Source organism: Hipposideros armiger, unplaced genomic scaffold, assembly GCF_001890085.2.
Source record: "Hipposideros armiger isolate ML-2016 unplaced genomic scaffold, ASM189008v1 scaffold_8, whole genome shotgun sequence".
NCBI classification, from domain to species: Eukaryota; Metazoa; Chordata; class Mammalia; order Chiroptera; family Hipposideridae; genus Hipposideros; species Hipposideros armiger.
This window is the reverse complement of record NW_017731358.1, coordinates 6918868-6936718: the sequence shown is the minus strand read 5'-3', so window position 1 is coordinate 6936718 and position 17851 is coordinate 6918868. Positions and strand designations below refer to the sequence as shown.

The following is a 17851-nucleotide window of genomic DNA, read 5'->3' as shown; positions in this document are numbered from 1 at the left end:
GATGAATAAAGAGGCAACAAGAAACCAAGAGAAATTCATCCTTTCATGAATGTGGTACTTTCAAGCCTGATAAAGCAGAATGTCAAGAACTCATAACTTGCCTTTTCACGAAGATGGCGCCGAAAGCGAAGAAGGAAGCCCCTGCCCCTCCGAAAGCCGAAGCCAAAGCAAAAGCTTTGAAGGCAAAGAAAGCAGTCCTGAAAGGCGTCCACAGCCACAAAAAAAAGAAGATCCGCACGTCACCCACCTTCCGAAGGCCCAAGACGCTGTGGCTCCGAAGGCAGCCTAAATATCCTCGGAAGAGCGCCCCCCGAAGAAACAAGCTTGACCACTATGCCATCATCAAGTTCCCCCTAACTACCGAGTCAGCCATGAAGAAGATAGAAGACAACAACACACTTGTGTTCATTGTGGATGTCAAGGCCAATAAGCACCAGATCAAACAGGCTATGAAGAAGCTCTATGACATTGACGTGGCCAAGGTCAACACCCTGATCAGGCCTGATGGAGAGAAGAAGGCATATGTTCGGCTGGCTCCTGACTATGATGCTTTGGATGTTGCCAACAAAATTGGAATCATCTAAACTGAGTCCAGCTGGCTAATTCTAAATATAATTTTTTTTTGCTGTACATGTTTCTTTATGTTGATTTCTGGTTGTGCTGGGGGAGTCCATACTGTGGTATATACTCATACACAATAAATAATGGGGTTTAAGAAAAAAAAAAAAAAAGAACTCATAACTTAATTTGCTGCACTTCATATAAACTACTACAATATTACAAAATCTCTTTGCCCACCCAAAAAACATAATAGTAATAATAATAATAATAATGATAAAGTGCTTGATTCAAATTCTCACATCCCTAACAAAACACTGAGGTTGTAATTTACTCTTGGACTTCAACTAATTGGATTATCTGATGCAGTGTTACTCAAAAGGACAGTATATGTTAAGAATAGCTCACTATAACTGCAAAATTACTTCCCAGGTATGAAGGTTCTGACTCATTCATTTGCCTTTTATGTAACTTTTGTAGTGTGGGGGTCAAATGGCCCTTCCAAGCTCAAAAGTCTCTCCTTAGCAAAAAACAGTCACCCAACCCAAGTGTTATGTCTTTAAATTTCTTCGCCAACAATGATGGACCATTTGTCCTCAGCATTTTCAGAGGAAGGTAAAGAGAAGATGAGCCCCAGATTTGTCTGTGGCTATTCTCAGATTAAAATGATTTAAAAAAAAATGTCCTAAATGTTCTTCTGAATATTACAGAATCAACTTTGGGGTGAAAAAAACATATTCCTTGAGGTTTTGTTTTAAAATAATATAATATATAATAAAGAAATGTAAAGATAGACAGACATAAACTAAGGCAAACTGTTGATAACTGCTGAACCCAAAGGATGGGTTCTCTTCTTCATTTCTGTACACGTTTACAAATTTTCAAACTAAAGTTTACAATGAAAAGCAATGTTTTGTTGGCCACTCGAGAATTCATTAACATGCACATAAAATATTAAGGAAGTTGCAATTTTAGAAAAATAAAACACATTAAAAACAAATAGGCCAAATTATTAAACAGAGGTTATATCGGAAACATGAGAACCTGAGAGATTGCTTCATTCTTAATGTTCCACTTTTCATTACCTCTTCTCCCCCAACCCCAAAACATCAAAACATGATGAGTTTTCAGTGTGTGTGGGGCGTGTGTGTAAAACATTATTAAAATTAAAATTAAGGAAGATGGTTTCAGGCTTAAAATGGAACATTAGGTTCTTTAAAAGGAATTAATAAGGGTAAAGGACTTACCTGCTCTTCTCTTTTCTGTTTGCGTAACTGCAGTCCTTCTTCCTCCCTTCTCCTGCGCATCTCATCAGGATTCAGGGACTTATTTTTGTAACTTTTCAGGCGAAAGTTCTCTTTTCCTGGAGTAGTCATGATTTCTACAAAATAAGAGAGGGAGGGAACAGATGGCCACTGTTATTCTAATAGCTCAGCCTTTTATACATATACCGTATTTCCCCATGTATAAGACGCACCTTTTTTTTTAAAAAAAAATTGGGGGTCTAAAAACTGGGTGCGTCTTATACAATGGTTGTATATTTTTTTACTTGCATTTCCCGCTTTTTTTGCGCTTGTTTTTGCGCTCATTGTTATAGATTTTTTTATTTGCATTTCCCACTTTTTTGCGCTTGTTGTCTTTGCGCTCCTTATTTCGCACTTGTTACCGGTATATTATGGTAGGTTACGTTTTGCCATGTTCTGCCCAGAAATGGCTCAGAAAAGATTTTCGTACAGTTCTGAACTCAAGTTAACAGTGATCCAGTTTGCAAAAGTGAATGGAAATTGTGCTGCTGAAAATAAGTTTGGTCCTCCTCCAACTGAGAAAACAATCCGAGACTGGCTACGTGAAGAAGAAACCCTACTGAAAACGTCACGGCAGAAGACGGCTATGAGAGGCAAGTCAGCAAAATGGACAGGTTTAGAGAGGGAATTGAAAATATGGATTGAAGACCAAAAGGCAATTGGAATTCCTGTGTCCACAAAAATGGTTCAGCATGAGGCAAGAAGAATTGCTAAATGAAAAAAAAGTTACTGATTTCAAAGGAGGACACAATTGGTGCTTCAGGTTCATGGAAAGGAATGGACTAAGCATGCATACACGCACCAGACTCGCCCAAAAGATGCCTGAAAGTTATGAGCAGAAGATCCTTGAATTTCATCGTTTTGTCATTCAATGTCGGAAGACACATCAGTTTGAGTTGGGACAGATTGCAAATATGGACAAAGTCCCCCTTCAATTTGATGTCCCAAGTAACAGAACTGTTCATAAGAAGGGGGTGAAAACTGTAACTGTGAAGACAAGTGGACATGAAAAGAGCCATTATGCAGTTGTTCTAGCTTGTTGTGACTATGGAACCAGGCTGCCTCCTATGCTGATTTTCAAACACAAAACAATGCTAAAAGAAGACGATCGCTGTCAAATCATTTAAGAAGTGTGTCATTTCAAATGCCATAGATGGAACTGAGGACGAGGCAATATACGAAGACAGTGATTCATTATCAGACACAGATGAGGACAAGCTAATGGCTGGGAGTTTTGACAGTGATGAGGAGTTGTATGAATTTTATGAATAAAATGAGTTCAATAACTTTATGTAATACATTTTTTTTTCAAATTTCGGGCCCCAAAATTAAGGTGAGTCTCATACATGGGAGCGTCTTATACATGGGGAAATATGGTACATGCCTAGGCCTATCCCATAGGTACACCAGAAATGGTTACTTTTTAAAACGGCTTTTTTGAAGTGTATGAGGTGTGATTAAAAAAATACAGTGAATGTTTAAATTTTTAAACATTTGTTACAGTAAAAGACACATTGCCATTAATCCCCCGCAAAACACTCCCCCTCGCTTCAAACACACTTATCCCATCCTTCTTGCCACTTTCTGAAGCAGTTCTGGAAGTTGTCTTTTGTGAGTGTCTTTAGTTGCGCTGTCTTGGCTACCTCGATGTCCTGAATCATTTTGACTTTGGGGAAGAGCCAGAAGTCACACGGTGCCAGATCCAGTGAATAAGGTGAATGAGGACACAGTGTAAAGTTTTTATTTGACAGAAATTGCCATACTAAAAGTGATGTGTGATACTGAGCCTTTCCATTGTGATTACAAAATACGGTGAATGCTGCTGCTGAGTGCCATCCAACGGAAAGGAAGGGATCTTCAATACGGGAAGTGGTGTGCTGGACACTAGTAACAGTGTATGACAAGTTTCAACTTGTTCAGTGCAGTCAGTTGGGTGTGAGCTACAGTTGAGAGAAGGTGTTTTAAAGTGTGCTATAAAACATCCTCCATCATGACAATACTCCATGTCACATATCGCTTCTGGTAGACTTGACACACTTGTTGAAAATCAGTTTATCAACTCTCAATTGTATTCTACTGATCTGCATGTGTACCCAAGTGTCAATTTCACACAATCTTGACTACCATTTTTTGTAATAAATTCCAAAATCAGGAAGTGTGAGTCCTCCTATTTTAATATTCTTTTCAATATTGTGTTGGTTCTTCTGGATACCATGCAATTCCATATGAATTTTAGAATCAGGTTGTCAATTTCTACAAAGTCAGCTGGGATTCTGATATGGACTGCACTGAACCTGCAGATCAATTTGGGGAGTATTACCACCTTAACAATGTTAAATCTACCAATCCACGAAGATGCGTTGTTTTATACTTACTTAGATCTTTAATTTCTTTCCACGTTTTGCAGTTTTCAGATTGTTTCACACTTCTTTTGTTAAATTTATTCCTCAGTATTTTAATCTTTTTGATGCTATTGGAAATGGAATTATTTTCTTAATTGTACTTTCTAATTGTTCATAACAAGTCTATAGAAACATAATTGACTTTTGTATATTGATTTTGTATCCTGCAACCTTGGTTACCTTGTTTATTAATTCTAATACCTTCTTAGTAGATTCCTTTGGATTTCCCATACACAAGCTCATGTCATCTGCTAGAGACAGTTTTGCTTCTTTCTTTCCAGTCTTCATGCCTTTTATTTCTTTTTCTTACATAACTACTATGGCTAGAACCTCCAATACAATGTGAAATAGAAGTGGGGAGAGCAGACAATCTTGTCTTAATCCTAATCTTAGGGGTAAGTACCCAGTTTTTCACCACTAAGTATGATGTTACCTTTGGAGTTTTCATAGATGTCCTTTATTATGTTGAGAAAGTTCCCTTCTATTCCTAGTTTTTCAAGTGTTTCTTTGTTTTTAAATTTTTTTTTAATTTTGTATTGGGGAATTGGGGGAGAGGAACAGTGTTGGAGAATTGGGAAAGGGGAACTGCCAAGTTGTTGTCCTTCAGTCTTAGTTGTGGTGGGTGCAGCTAGCTCAGCGCGCCAAGTCCAGTTGCCATCCGGCCACCCGTCGACAGCTTGTGGCCGCTTAGCTCAAGGTGCCATGTTCGATCGTAGTTGTGGGTGGGCGTAGCCCACCATCCCATGAGAAAGTCAAACCAGCAACCTTGTTGATAGGAGCACGTGCTCTCACCAGCTGAGCCATCCCGCCACCCGCCAGCAGTTCAGTGGCAGCTCAGCTCAGGTGCAGCTCACTGGTCCACGTGGGAATCGAACCGGCGACCCCGTTGTTCAGAGCTCGTGCTAGTAACTAACTGAGCCACTTGGCCGGCCTCTCAAGTGTTTTTATCATTAAATGGTTTGGGGTTTTGTCAAATGCTTTTTCTGTGTCTATTTCAATGCAATGTGACTTCTGTTTTTTATTTTACTAATATATTACATTAAGTGCTTTGTGAACTTTACACTAACTTTGAATTTCTGGACTAAATGACACTTGGTCATGGTGTATAAAACTTTTCAAGGGCCGGCCGAATGGCTCAGTTGGTTAAGAGCTCGCTCAAGAGTTTGAGCTCTGAGCAACAGCGGTTCGAGGCCAGCCCGAGCTGAGCAGCCGCTAAGCTGCCAATAGGTAGCAGGATGGCTCAGCTAAAAAAAAAAAAAAAAAACTTTTCATATGCTATTGAATTTAGTTTGTATTTTGCTGAAGACTTTTGTGTTCATATTCATAAGAGAGATTGGTCTGTAGTTTTCTTATTTAGTTTGTATTTTGCTGAAGATTTTGGTGTTCATATTCATAAGAGAAATTGGTCTGCAGTTTTCTAATGATGTCTTTGGTATTACAGTAATACTACCTTTCATAAAATGGGAAGTATTCCTCTCAATTTTTGGGAAGAGTTTGTCAAGAATTAGTATTACTACTTCTTTAAATGTTTGGTAAAATTCAACAGTGGAGTTATATGGGTCTGGGCATCTCTTTGTGGGTAACTGTATAATTAAATAAATCTCTTCACCTGTTAGAGGTCTGTTCAGATTGTCTATTTCTTAAGTCAGTTTCAGTAGTTTTTATCTTTCTAAAAAATTGTCCATTTTATCTAAGCTGTGTAATTCATTGGCATACAGTTGTTCAAAGTATTCCTTTATAATCCTTTTAACTTTTGTAAGGTCAGTAATAGTGATCCCTCTACCATTTCTATGTCAGTCTAGCTAAAGGTCTGCCAATTTTGCTGAGCTTTTTAAAAGAACCAGTTTTTGGTTTCCTTAATTGTCTCTATTGCTTTTTAGTTCTCTAGTTCATTGATTTCTAGTCTAATCTTTATTATATCTACTTGTTTTAGATTTACTTTGCTCTTCTTTCTAGTGACCTGAGATGGAAGGTTAGGTTATTCATTCAAGATCTTTCTTCTGTCTTAATATAGGCATGTATTGCTAGAAGTGTGTCTCTAAGCCCTGCTTTAGCTATATCCCATAAGTTATTTTAGGTGGTAACTTCATTTTCACTTATCTCAAAGCTAGTTTCTGATTTCCTTTTGATTTCTTCTTTGACCTGCTGGTTATTCATAAGTATGTTCTTTAATTTCCACATATTTGTGATTTTCCCAAATTTCTTTCTGTTGATTTCTAATTTCTTTCCATTGTGATCAGAGAACATCCTTTGTATTATTTTTGTGACTTAGCATATGGTCTATCCTGGAAAATTTCCCATATGCACTTAAGAATATATATTCTGCTGTTGCTGAGTAGTGGTGTGTTCTATAGTTGTCTGCTGGGTCTAATTGGTGTATAATGTTGTTTCCTTGTTGACCTTATGCCTGCCTAGTTGTTCCATCCAATTTTGAAAGTGGGGTATTGAAGTCTCCCAACCATTATTATTTTTCCCTCAACTACTATTGTTGAATTGTCTATTTTTCCCATCATTTGTCAGTTTTTGCTTCATATATTTTGGTGCTATTAACATCCCTTTTTATCTCTAGTAACATTTTATTTTAAAGTCTATTTTTTTCTGTTATTAGTATAGCCACTCCAACTTTGTGTTTGTTGTTTGCATGATACATTTTTCCATCCTTATACTTTAAATATATTTTTATCTTTCAACTTGAAACGTGTCTCTTGTAGACAGCATATAGTTGGACCCAGTCTGACAATCTCTGCCTTTTTCATTAGATTGTTTAATCAACTCTTATTTAATGATATTATTGATATTTAGGTTTGAAAGCTTTTTTACTTTTGTTTTCTGTGTGTCTCATCTTTTTTGTTCCTTTATTACTCTTTTACTGCTTTCTTTTCCATTCAGTAACTATTTTCTAATGAAGCATTTAAATTTCTTTGGTGACTTTTTCACTGTGTTCACTTAGTTTTTTTCCCCTAGTTGTTGCTCTAGGGCTTACCACATACACTTTAACTTATCAGAATCAGCTTGAGACTTACACTACCTTAATGCCACTGAGATATAGAAATATTATGCTATCTAATTCTATTCCCTTTTATGGTATTGCTGTTATACATATTACATTTATTGTTAGGAACCCAACAACCCAGTAATACTACTACTTTATCATCTATAGTCTTTTCCTTAGCTTAATGTATCTTTGCTCCCACTCACCTCCTCTGAGCTATTACTGGCAGATACTTTATAAATATATTACATTTCTATATACATAGGCCCAAGGATACATTATATACATATTATTTTACACAATTGCTTTTTAAAATAGTTTTAAGAAAAAAGGAGAAAAAATTAAGTAAAATGCATATTATTTTACACAATTGCTTTTTAAAATAGTTTTAAGAAAAAAGGAGGAAAAAAAAGGAGAGAAAAAATTATACTCTTAAAATTACATACAGTAATTACCTTTATTTTGCTTTTTGTTCATGTGACTTCAAATTAACATCTGGGGTCATTTGCTTTTAGCCTAAAGAACTTCCTTTAGCATTCTTGCAAAGTGAGTCTGCTAGTAACAAATTCTTTTCTTTCTTTCTTTTTTAATCCAGAAAAGTCTTTATTTCACCTTCATTTTTAAATCAGAGTTGCTGTGTATATAGGATTTTTGGTTGACAGTATTTATGAGTACTTCGAATAGAGTCATATACCACATAACATTTCAGTCAACAACAAACCACATATACAATGGTTATGCCATAAAATTATAATGGAGCTGGAAATTTTCTATCACCTAGTAACACTGTAGCCGTCATGATGTCATAGAGGAACACAGTACTCCTGTGTTTGTGGTGATGCTGGTGTAAACAAATCTACTGGACTGCTGGTCATATAAAAGCACAAAAAATTATGTACAACATAATACTTGATAATAATAATAAATGACTATATTACTGGTTTATGTACTTGCTATACTATACTTTTTATCGTTATTTTAGAGTATACGCTTTCTAGTTACAAAAAAGTGCTGTAAAACAGTATCTGTATTACAATGGCAGCAGCTTTATACATCTCATGTTTACTATATCTCTTGACGGCGTCATTTTCTCTTGTGATTTAATCTTGTGTTGTTTGTAGTTTCATGCTGTACAGGATTGTAGCCTAGGAGTAACAGGTTATACCATATCACCAAGTGTGCAGTAGGCTATACTATCTACATTTGTGTAAGTACATTCTGCAATGCTTACACAAAAATAGCGTAAAGATACCTTTCTCAGAACTTAATGCCGGGTTGCTAAGTGGCACATGACTGTATTATTCTACCACCTTTTGGCCTCCATTGTTTCTGATGAGAAGTCAGCTGTTATTTTTATCAGAGTTCCCTTGTAAGTAACTGGTTGTTTTTCTATTGCTGCTCTGAAGATTTTTCCTCGTCTTTTTTTTTCAAGCTTAATAGACATTTATCCCTTTAGTTAAACATCTCTACGCACAAAATAGTTTAAGATTTCAGAGTGGAAAAGAATTAGGTCTCAAGAGCCTTTATGAGTCTGCTACGTGTTTTCTGGAAATCATTTGACTGAGTGTTTTAAGACTGATTGCTGTGGCCAGATGCAAAGGCTCCCCTCGTCTTTGATTTTCAACAGTTTGAAACTGATGTGTCCATTTGTGTATTTTCGTGCATTAATCCTACCCCAAGTTAGCTGGATTCTTTGGATGTACAGGTCAGTTTTTTAGTAAATTTGAGAAGTTTTCAGCCATTGTGTCTTCATATACTTAATCTGCTCCTTTTTTTACCTTCTTCTGGTGCTCTCATTATGTGTATTGTGGTACATTTAATGGTGCCCTGCATTTCTCTGAGGCTCTTTTCATTTTTTTCTTTTTTGTCCCCTCTCCTTTCCTTGAATTTCTATCAATGTATTGGTAAGTCTGCTAATTCTTTCTTCTAACAGTTCAAACCTACTACTCAGCCCATCTAATTATAGTGTTACTTATAACTGCAGAATTTCCACTTGGGTCTTTGGAATATCCTCTTTACTAATACTGTATTTGATATGAGTTGTCCCCAATAAAAACCTTTAAAAAAAATGTGTACACTTTTTGGCACCCTCTGTATTTGGCTATAGGGCCTTTAAGGAGATAATTAAGTTAAATGAGGTCATGAGGGTGGGGCCCTAATCCAATAGGACTAGTGTCCCTATAAAAGGAAGAGACACTGAAGACAGATATAAATAGATTCATAGATAGATCGCTAGACAGATGGAAAGATAAGATCTTTCTTTCTCTCTCTGCATGTGCAGAGAAAAGGCCGTGTAAGGGCACAATGAGGGTGGTCACCCACATGTCAGGAAAAGAGGCCTTACCAGAAACCAACTATGCTGGCACCTTGATTTCAGATTTCTACCCTCCAGAACTATGGGACAATGAATTTCTGTTGTTTAAGCCACCCAGTCTGTGGTACCTGTTTATGGTATTTTGTCAGACTGTACTTTATTAAACTGAAAGTTAGGTGCAACGCAGAAGATAATTAGCAAAATAATTCTGAAGAAATCACACTTAACAGTGCTGAGAAATGACATAAAGAGCTGGGATGCTGAAGCAGGCAGTATTTTGGTTCTGAAATATTACAAAATAGCCTAATAGCAGTGTTGCAATGATCATCCAAGGTCAAGAATCAGAAGTTTTAGGTCAAAGGAAGGTGAAAGCCTACCTAACAGGGCAAGACTTGGATCAAGTTTAACAAGACCAAAAGCCAACTAATTAGACTTGAGTAATTGGAAGACTTTATTCAACATGGAGCTGGAAAGACAAGTAATTAAGAAAAGGCAACGTTGGGAACACAGTACACATATACTGAAAGAGAATAAATGATTAAGCAAATGGAGTAAAAGGTAAAGTGAACAACTGGGAAATGTGGATGAAGGGTAAACAGGAGGTTTTGTACATTTCTTAAAACTTCTGTAAGCTTGAAATTATTTCAAAATTTGGTAAAAATATACAAAGAAAATCTAAGTGAAAGAAATATTCACACAAAAATTAACTATTCACTTGCTTCTTTTTATTAAAGTGACATAAGAAGCAAGTCCAGAGAAGCGGTCTGGCCTTGAAGCCCTGTTTTCAAATTTACTTCTAAGAACAATGCTGTAGGGAAAATACTCAATTTCTGTGAGTCTTAATTTCATTTTCACAGTGGAGATCATGCCTTATGAGATGAAGAAAAGTAACATATGAAAGCAAACTTCCATTGTCTGGCCCATATATAGCTCACACCTGATATTTGTGTAATGAAGAAATGGCTATATATAGTTCTAAAGGTTCAAACAAATCTCTTTGGACTAAAATGATCAAGGATGGCTTCACACAGAAGATGGTGTTTCAGATAGGTTGCAAAGGAAGGGGGTTCAGCAGTTGAGGTTGAAAAAGAAAAGACCCACAAAAGAGATAGAAGAATACAAAACAAAGGCATAGACAATAGAAAGTACAAGTGAAGAAGAACAGCAGGACATCCCATATGATCTTGAGAGCAACTGTTCCTCACAAGGAGTAGGTATACATGAGAAATGCCTGGCCCTCTTGGTTTTCCCTCTCACCATTTTTTGTTAAATTGTAGTATACAAGAACTCACAAATGAGTCCAGCACTCTAATAATTTCTACCATCCATACAGTGTACTTGTGCCTTTGAAATATTCTTCCTTTTTAAATTATAAAAAGCATAAAAAATTATGAAAATATATTACAACAAAACCCACAAAAACCCTCCAAATATGGAAGTATAGGTATAAAGAGAAAAATGAAAGTGTACCTTCCCTGATTTGTAAAGAAAGCTACCATCAAGTTCTCTGAACATCCTTTCAAAAACTGGTTATACAATAATACACATATCCTTTTGGTTTTTATTGTACACTGATGGGATAATTATATACTGTTATGTACTTTGCTTCAACTTTGGACAACTTTCCATATCAATGCCTACAGAGTTATTTTTAATAATTAAGTTTTATACCATAATAACCAGACTCGACATCAATTAAGCTTGTCTCCAATTTTCTATGACAACCGATGTTGTAACCAATATACTTTTATGTATTTGCACACATTTTGCAGTCATATCCATGAATTAAAGAACCACCTAAAAGTCCCAATCCCCAAACTCCAAGCTCCAAAAGAGATTAAAAAATTGATGAGGAAGAGATTATCAAAGAAACAATGCATCAAATTAAAAAAAAATTATTCAATAAAAAAAAATATGGACAAAAATTAACAGAAAATGATAGGCTTAGAAAAAATATTTTCCAAACCTAAAATCAACAGTTGATTCCAATCTAACCACAAAGAACTTCTACCAATGAAAACAAAGACAGGACAGGATACTCAAAGGAAAGATTGACAAAAGGAAAAAATAGACAATTATTAAAAGGTAAAACCTGAATGGATCCAAAAGATATTCCAACTCATTTGGAATCAAGAATGTAAACAGAAATAATGACATACCACTTCATATCAATCAGGCTGGCAAAAATTAGAAAACTGGGAAATGCAAGTACTGGCCAAGATGCAGACAAACAAGAGCCCTCCTGCACTACTAGTAGTCACATAAACTATTTAGTTCCCCTATTCTATGACCCAGAACTGCCGCTCCTAGTTAAATGTCCTGAAGAACTCACACAAGTCCATAAGGATGTACAAGAGTATATTTGTGATGCCAGAAAGGCAACTTAGTTATCAATCATTAGGGAATGAAAAGTGAAATGTGGTACATGTATGTTATGGAATTCTACATTACATATAACTGTAAGTACAAACAGCAAAACAGAAAGGTCTGAAAAACAATGCCATTAAAAAAGTAAGAAACACGACAAGGTCTGTAACGCAATACAGTTGACCTTTGAACAACATGGGTTTGAAATGCACAGGGTCCACTTATACTCAGACTTTTGCAAATACCTGTACTGCTTTCGATTTGCCGTTGGGAGTCTGCGGATGCGGAGGGCCAACTCTAAGCATTGATCAGGGACAACTAAAATTTGAGGGAGTCGAAAGTTATACTTGGATTTTGTATTACATGGGGGTCAGTGCCCTAACCTCCGAGTTATTCAAAGGTCAAATGTACAGTCATGCCACCTAACGCCAGGGATACGTTCCGAGAAATGCCATGTTAAGTGGTTTCATCTTCTCCAAATCATAAAGCGCACTTACACAAAACTGAATGGTATAGCCTACTACTGTAATTGCATGTGGTGTATATTTTATACAACAGGCAGTGTAATAGGTATGTTTACACCAGATCACCATAAACACGTGAGTGATATGTTGGGCTAAGATGTAATGACACCACTAGCTAACAGAACTTTTATGGGACTACCGTAGTAGATGCGATCCAATGTTGACCAAAACGTCATTATGTGGCATATGACTGTACATAGACTAAGTACATACACATAACCCTCTGCATATTTCACAATGATTCATGTATAATCAAAGAATGTATCAACCACAATGCAGCGGATGCCTGCTGGAAAGGGTAATGGAAGGAGAGCTCAGAAATAAAAGAGAAAAATTTAAAGGACCTTGTAAGGTCTGTTGATAAGCGTGTCAAAAACTGAGAAGCATAATTAACTCTAAAACTTTTTTTACTGAAAGTCCAAAAGATAATAATAAAAGTAATTTCCCAGCTTATTAAGGGTCCACAGAGCGCCTTTAAATGGAAAAAGACCCACATTGAGGCACATCACTATGGAGTTTCAGGGGTTAAAAGTATCCAAAAAGCTTCTAGAGACTGGAGGAAAGACAGGGAAGTCATATAAAAAAGAATCCAGAATGCCTTTGGACTTCAATTGCAACACTAGGATGCAGAAAACAATAGAGCTATAACTTCCACATTTTTTAAGCCTAGATTTTATACCCAGCCAAATTATTGATGAAATATTAAGGTAGAATGACAATTTTTTTCAATCATGCAAGCTCTCAGAAAGTTTTTACTTCCCAGGTACTCTTTTCTCAGGAAGCTAAGAAAATATGGGAAATAGGAAATCCAATATAGGAGAAGGGCAAAGAGAATTTTAAGAGTGACATAAAACAAAGTTCCAAGATAACAGCTATGAAGTAGGCCTAGAGAGTAATCAGTCCAGACTGCATTAAAAGAACAGAGGGTTACAGGACAGTTGTCTCAGGAAATGAAGGGGGGGAAGGTATTACATTCCGGAAAAACAAAAACTGGCTAAGCGAAGAAATAATATCATACCACATGATTCAGCTGTGAATATTTACAGTTATAATATTCTAAACACACTGAATATTGACTTAAACACCTGTGATAACTATATTGGGAGGATGGGAGAGGCAGTGTAGAGGTGTGGAGAAAAGTCAATAGATAATGTCTAAAACTGCTATATCAAGAAATAGCAATAGAAGTTATTTATAAATATGAAAGAGGAAACAGCTAAAAGAAAGAAAATGGTAGCCTCTAATGTACAAAGGTTGGGACAGGGGACAGATGTTTTTCAGATATTGTACTCATTTAAAAATTGTATTTTTAATGGCAAAAAAGCAAGGAACATGAACAGCCATTCAGCTGTTAAATCTTCACAACATCATTTCATGGTGTTAAACAAACATCTAGTTTGTTCTGCTGGAGATGCTAAACTGCAAACCAAAACAAATCAAGTTTTAATGATTGATGTGAACATAGTCCAAATAGGCCTGTGTTTGAATCCAAGCTCCACCACTTAATGAAGTAGGGCAAGTTACCTAACCACCCTGTACAAGTAGCCACCTCCTCAAAGTATTATGCAAGGATAATTAAGTGAAAGCATCTGATGTAGTGCTTGACCCATCAATAAATATTTGTACCTTCTGCTTGTCTTTCTGTTTCCTAGCTACAAACCCCCATTCTGACCCCAAGCTGCCTTGCTGGTCACAGAGTATAGAGGCTCATGGACGACTCAGCACATATCCCTCCTCACACTGGGAAATCAATGATGATGAATAAGCAGACTTATCTTTGTATATGAACGGCAGCATTATTCTTGTTATGTGAAGGAGATTATCCCATTATCCACATTCTGGATTATTGCCTGCTTTCAAGAACTGTCCCAAGTTGTCTACTACACTAGGTCAGAACCATTTTACCACTTAGGTCAGTTTTATAGATTTGGAACGTCTTTAAAAAACAAAACAAAACAAAACAAAACAAAACAAAAAAAACTGTACAGTTCCATCAGTCTTCATCCCTGCTCTTTCACTGTAGAGCTTCAAACTCTTCTAATGCAGGCCCTACTTGGCCCCTCAGTGACCTAGGGCCACCTCCTGCTTACTGCAGCTACAGTGAAATCAGCCCCAATCAGCTAATTTAATTGTTTACCACTTCCAGTGTTTTCTTCCATTATTATAGCTGAATTCATAATACCATGCAAAGTACAGAGATCGTAAAACAGAGTATTAGGGAATTACCTTTATCACTACATCAGTCATCTTTGCTTACATGGACAAAAGTCTTAATTGATTTTATACAAAGTATTCATACATACTTCTAAAAACAATCTGACAGAGGTAAAGATACAAACATCATAAATCATCAAGACTTCATCATTAATTCAACAAACACTATGCTAAAACACTGTAAATTAAAATAAGATATAATTCCTACCTTCAAATGAAAGGGAAAAAATAAAAACAAAATTGAGAGCAACAGGGAACAAAGAAACTAGTCCAGGAAACAACTGAGAGCAATTCCCAACTATCTAATAACTATATCATAGTTAATGCTAAGGAAAACTACAAAAATTGGACACATCTCTGACTCTCCTCACAGCCAAAGTGTAAAGAGAAAAAGGATGGCTTACAAAACACAAATAATATAATAAAGCAGTTATGTGTTTAAAAAAAGAAAAAAAAAAAGCCTCATCACTGGGGTCTTAAAAAAAATTGTCTCTAAGGTCACTACTCTGTAAGAATCAATAAATAAATTAGAAACAGTGTTTTGGATGGTAATGAAGCGTTTTTTCATGTTGCCTTTTCTTATGTACCAATCCTAGATAAAAGTCAAGATGCATATTAAATCATAATTTTGTGAAGAAACTTCCATAAGGACATAAAGTAACATATGCAAGAATACTGACTTTTAGTTTATTCTAGGCTTTTATAAATGTATGTTTTGGTTCCCTACCAGACTGTAAACTCAAGGTTTATGTTACCTGATTCTATTTGAACTTCCTTTGTTATTTAGGAGAATTCTTCACAAGTTTCTGCTCAATTATAATGACAGATAAAATGTTATACAGTATTTATATTCATTGTTAGTCTTCCCCTCTACACTATAAATTTCATGGGGATAGGAACAGTGTCTTGATCATGTCTATATCCCCAGTGTTGGGGCACATTATCACTCCATAAGTATTCGCTGAACGAGTGGGTTAAATAAAGAAAACACAACCAACAAGTATGAAAGGACAGAAGAAATAATTCTTAAAATGGCAGTAACTTTGGGTTCTAAGGCTGATTCCAACAAGAGCTGGATGACCTTGGGTAAGTTAAACTTCTCTGATTCTCATCTGTAGAACAGGAAAAGTTAATATCTACCTCTGGGTTACTGTAAGCATTAGCTGTTTTAATATACATAAAGTATTCAGCACAATACCTGGAATGGACCTCAATAAACGTTAATTCCTTTACTTTTGCTCATGTCCTCCATCTTAAAATCAGGTATTACACATAAAATCGTCCCTTCCAATAATAAATTATTACAGTAAAAATATTATACAAGAGTTCATTTTCACTTTTCTTTGAAAAGTTAAAATTTCATCTCTTTAATCTTTAAAATGGAGGGGGAATAACTTGTGGGTTATTTTCAAAATATTACAAGAACAAGTTGAGGGAAAAAACATCAAGAATGAGTTTTGAAGCAACAAGAGGGAGGAAATAAAAATCACTCATCTGCTATGAAACAGGGGTTTTGAAGAAACTGTTTATTGAAGAAAAAAAGTAACATTATTTGATAGTATGTTTTAGAATAAATACTGCAAAATTGTTTACTCTTAATTTAAACCTTAAAAGTCAATTCTTGTGAAACCTTCCACTTAAAAGGGGAACATTAAATACTTTCATTCAAACCTTAAACATTCCTTCATGACGACTTCCCTGACTCCAGTTATCCTTCAGTTTTCTTGTCCCATTTTGAGCTTAATCTAATACTTCGCTGTTTCCCTCGAATCGCCACTCACACACGCTCTGTGCAGACTAAGTTCTGTCATTCCTATAATTACCACACCCCTGTCAGCCGCTTCAGGCCCATGTTGTTATGACATCTGTAAACTGCAGTCGTACGTCTCCACCCCCGCCGCCACCTCCCTCCAAACCACCCGCTCCTGCTCGGGCTGTAACTTGTGAATTCCCCAGACAGTCCCATCCAGCCTGGGTTAGGATTTTTACATGCCCCCCACCCCCCTCTCTTTCCTGCCTCAGTCACAGCACCCTGCGCTGCTCGCCCCCGCCCCCCACCCGCTCGCTTTGGGCCACGGCGCAGGCTCCGCACTCGCCTCCTCTCCGCCCCGCTGCCTCGGCGCCCCGCGGTCATCGCCGCCGCTTCCAGTCCCGCCGCCGCCCCGCCTCGACCGGCGTTCCCGATGGCGATCACACCAGCGCTCCCCCCCACCACCACCCCCTACTCCGCCAGCAGCACGGCAGTTAGGACAGACGGGCCAGTGACGCACCGACGCACCGCGAGCGCCCGGGCCCAGGAGCCCGAGCTCGAGCACTGCCGGCGCCTCCCACGCCCCGGGACCTCTCCCGGGTCCCGCCGAGGGCTGCCGGATCCGCCGGCGGGAGGGGGAGGGGCCTGGGCCGCGGGGGTCCCCGCACTCACCAGGCTAACGGCGGCCGATCCCCGTGCCACTGCTGTGGTGAGCCGCTTGCTCGCTGGCCGGGCAGCAGTACCTCTCGCGAACACAACCCCGAAGAACCGGCTAGTGCCTCGGCCGTGCTCACCAGGCCTCGCGATCCGCCACCGCGCACCCAGCAGCAAGACCTAGCTCAACCGGCGTTCGCAGTGCGTCTGCGCACAGGGGCCGGACCACGCGCCTGCGCGCGCCCTTCCGCTGCCTAGATGCAGAGGCTGCCGGGAGATGTAGTCTTTCAACCTTCTTTCGGTGGAACCCCCTATCTGTCATCCCCCAACCAGTTAAAGAATGGCCGGTTGGGGAGAAGGTCTCGTTGAGGAGGTTCGGAGCCAGTGGTAAAGGTTGTAGAGTTGTGGTGGGTGGAGTGACAATTAAACGATACTTCTTAGGTTGAATTGTAGAATTAAAGCTATAAAACCTGTCTTCGAAGCTCCTCCAGGGAGGATCGATCCTCGCTCACCTCTGTCTGTATCTAGCCTCCAATAATACCATTGGTACCTAACACACGTTTATTGAATGTATGATGGAATCAATGAAGGTTGAGGGAGTATAACAAATGTGTTACAAGTTAGTACCTCATGTCTAAGGGATTCACATGCGTCACGTTTGAGAAAGCTTCTGGATATTCCTTTTTTTAGTTTTCTCCCATCACCTTTGCCTAATAAGGTATGAGGAGTATTAAAAATCATTAAGAAATTAAATGAAACACAAATACTTGTT

At 37.7% G+C, this 17851-nt stretch overlaps 1 protein-coding gene and 1 pseudogene across 2 annotated transcripts in view; one reads left to right on the top strand and one right to left on the bottom strand.

Annotated features, from left to right (window-relative positions):
• The window catches only part of KPNA1 (karyopherin subunit alpha 1), a 59738-nt gene extending 42459 nt beyond the window's left edge, over positions 1 to 17279 (bottom strand). The window contains exons 1-2 of the mRNA XM_019652724.1: positions 17098 to 17279; positions 1806 to 1939 (exon numbers count right to left, since the gene is read on the bottom strand). Coding sequence (XP_019508269.1) covers positions 1806 to 1934 — 129 coding nt within the window. The 5' untranslated portion in view covers positions 1935 to 1939; positions 17098 to 17279. The remainder of the gene's footprint in view (positions 1 to 1805; positions 1940 to 17097) is intronic.
• LOC109388215 (60S ribosomal protein L23a pseudogene) lies at positions 84 to 609 on the top strand (annotated as a pseudogene). Its single transcript, XR_002125161.1, has one exon. The product of XR_002125161.1 is annotated as a 60S ribosomal protein L23a pseudogene (transcript).
• Positions 17280 to 17851: the final 572 nt, after the last annotated feature.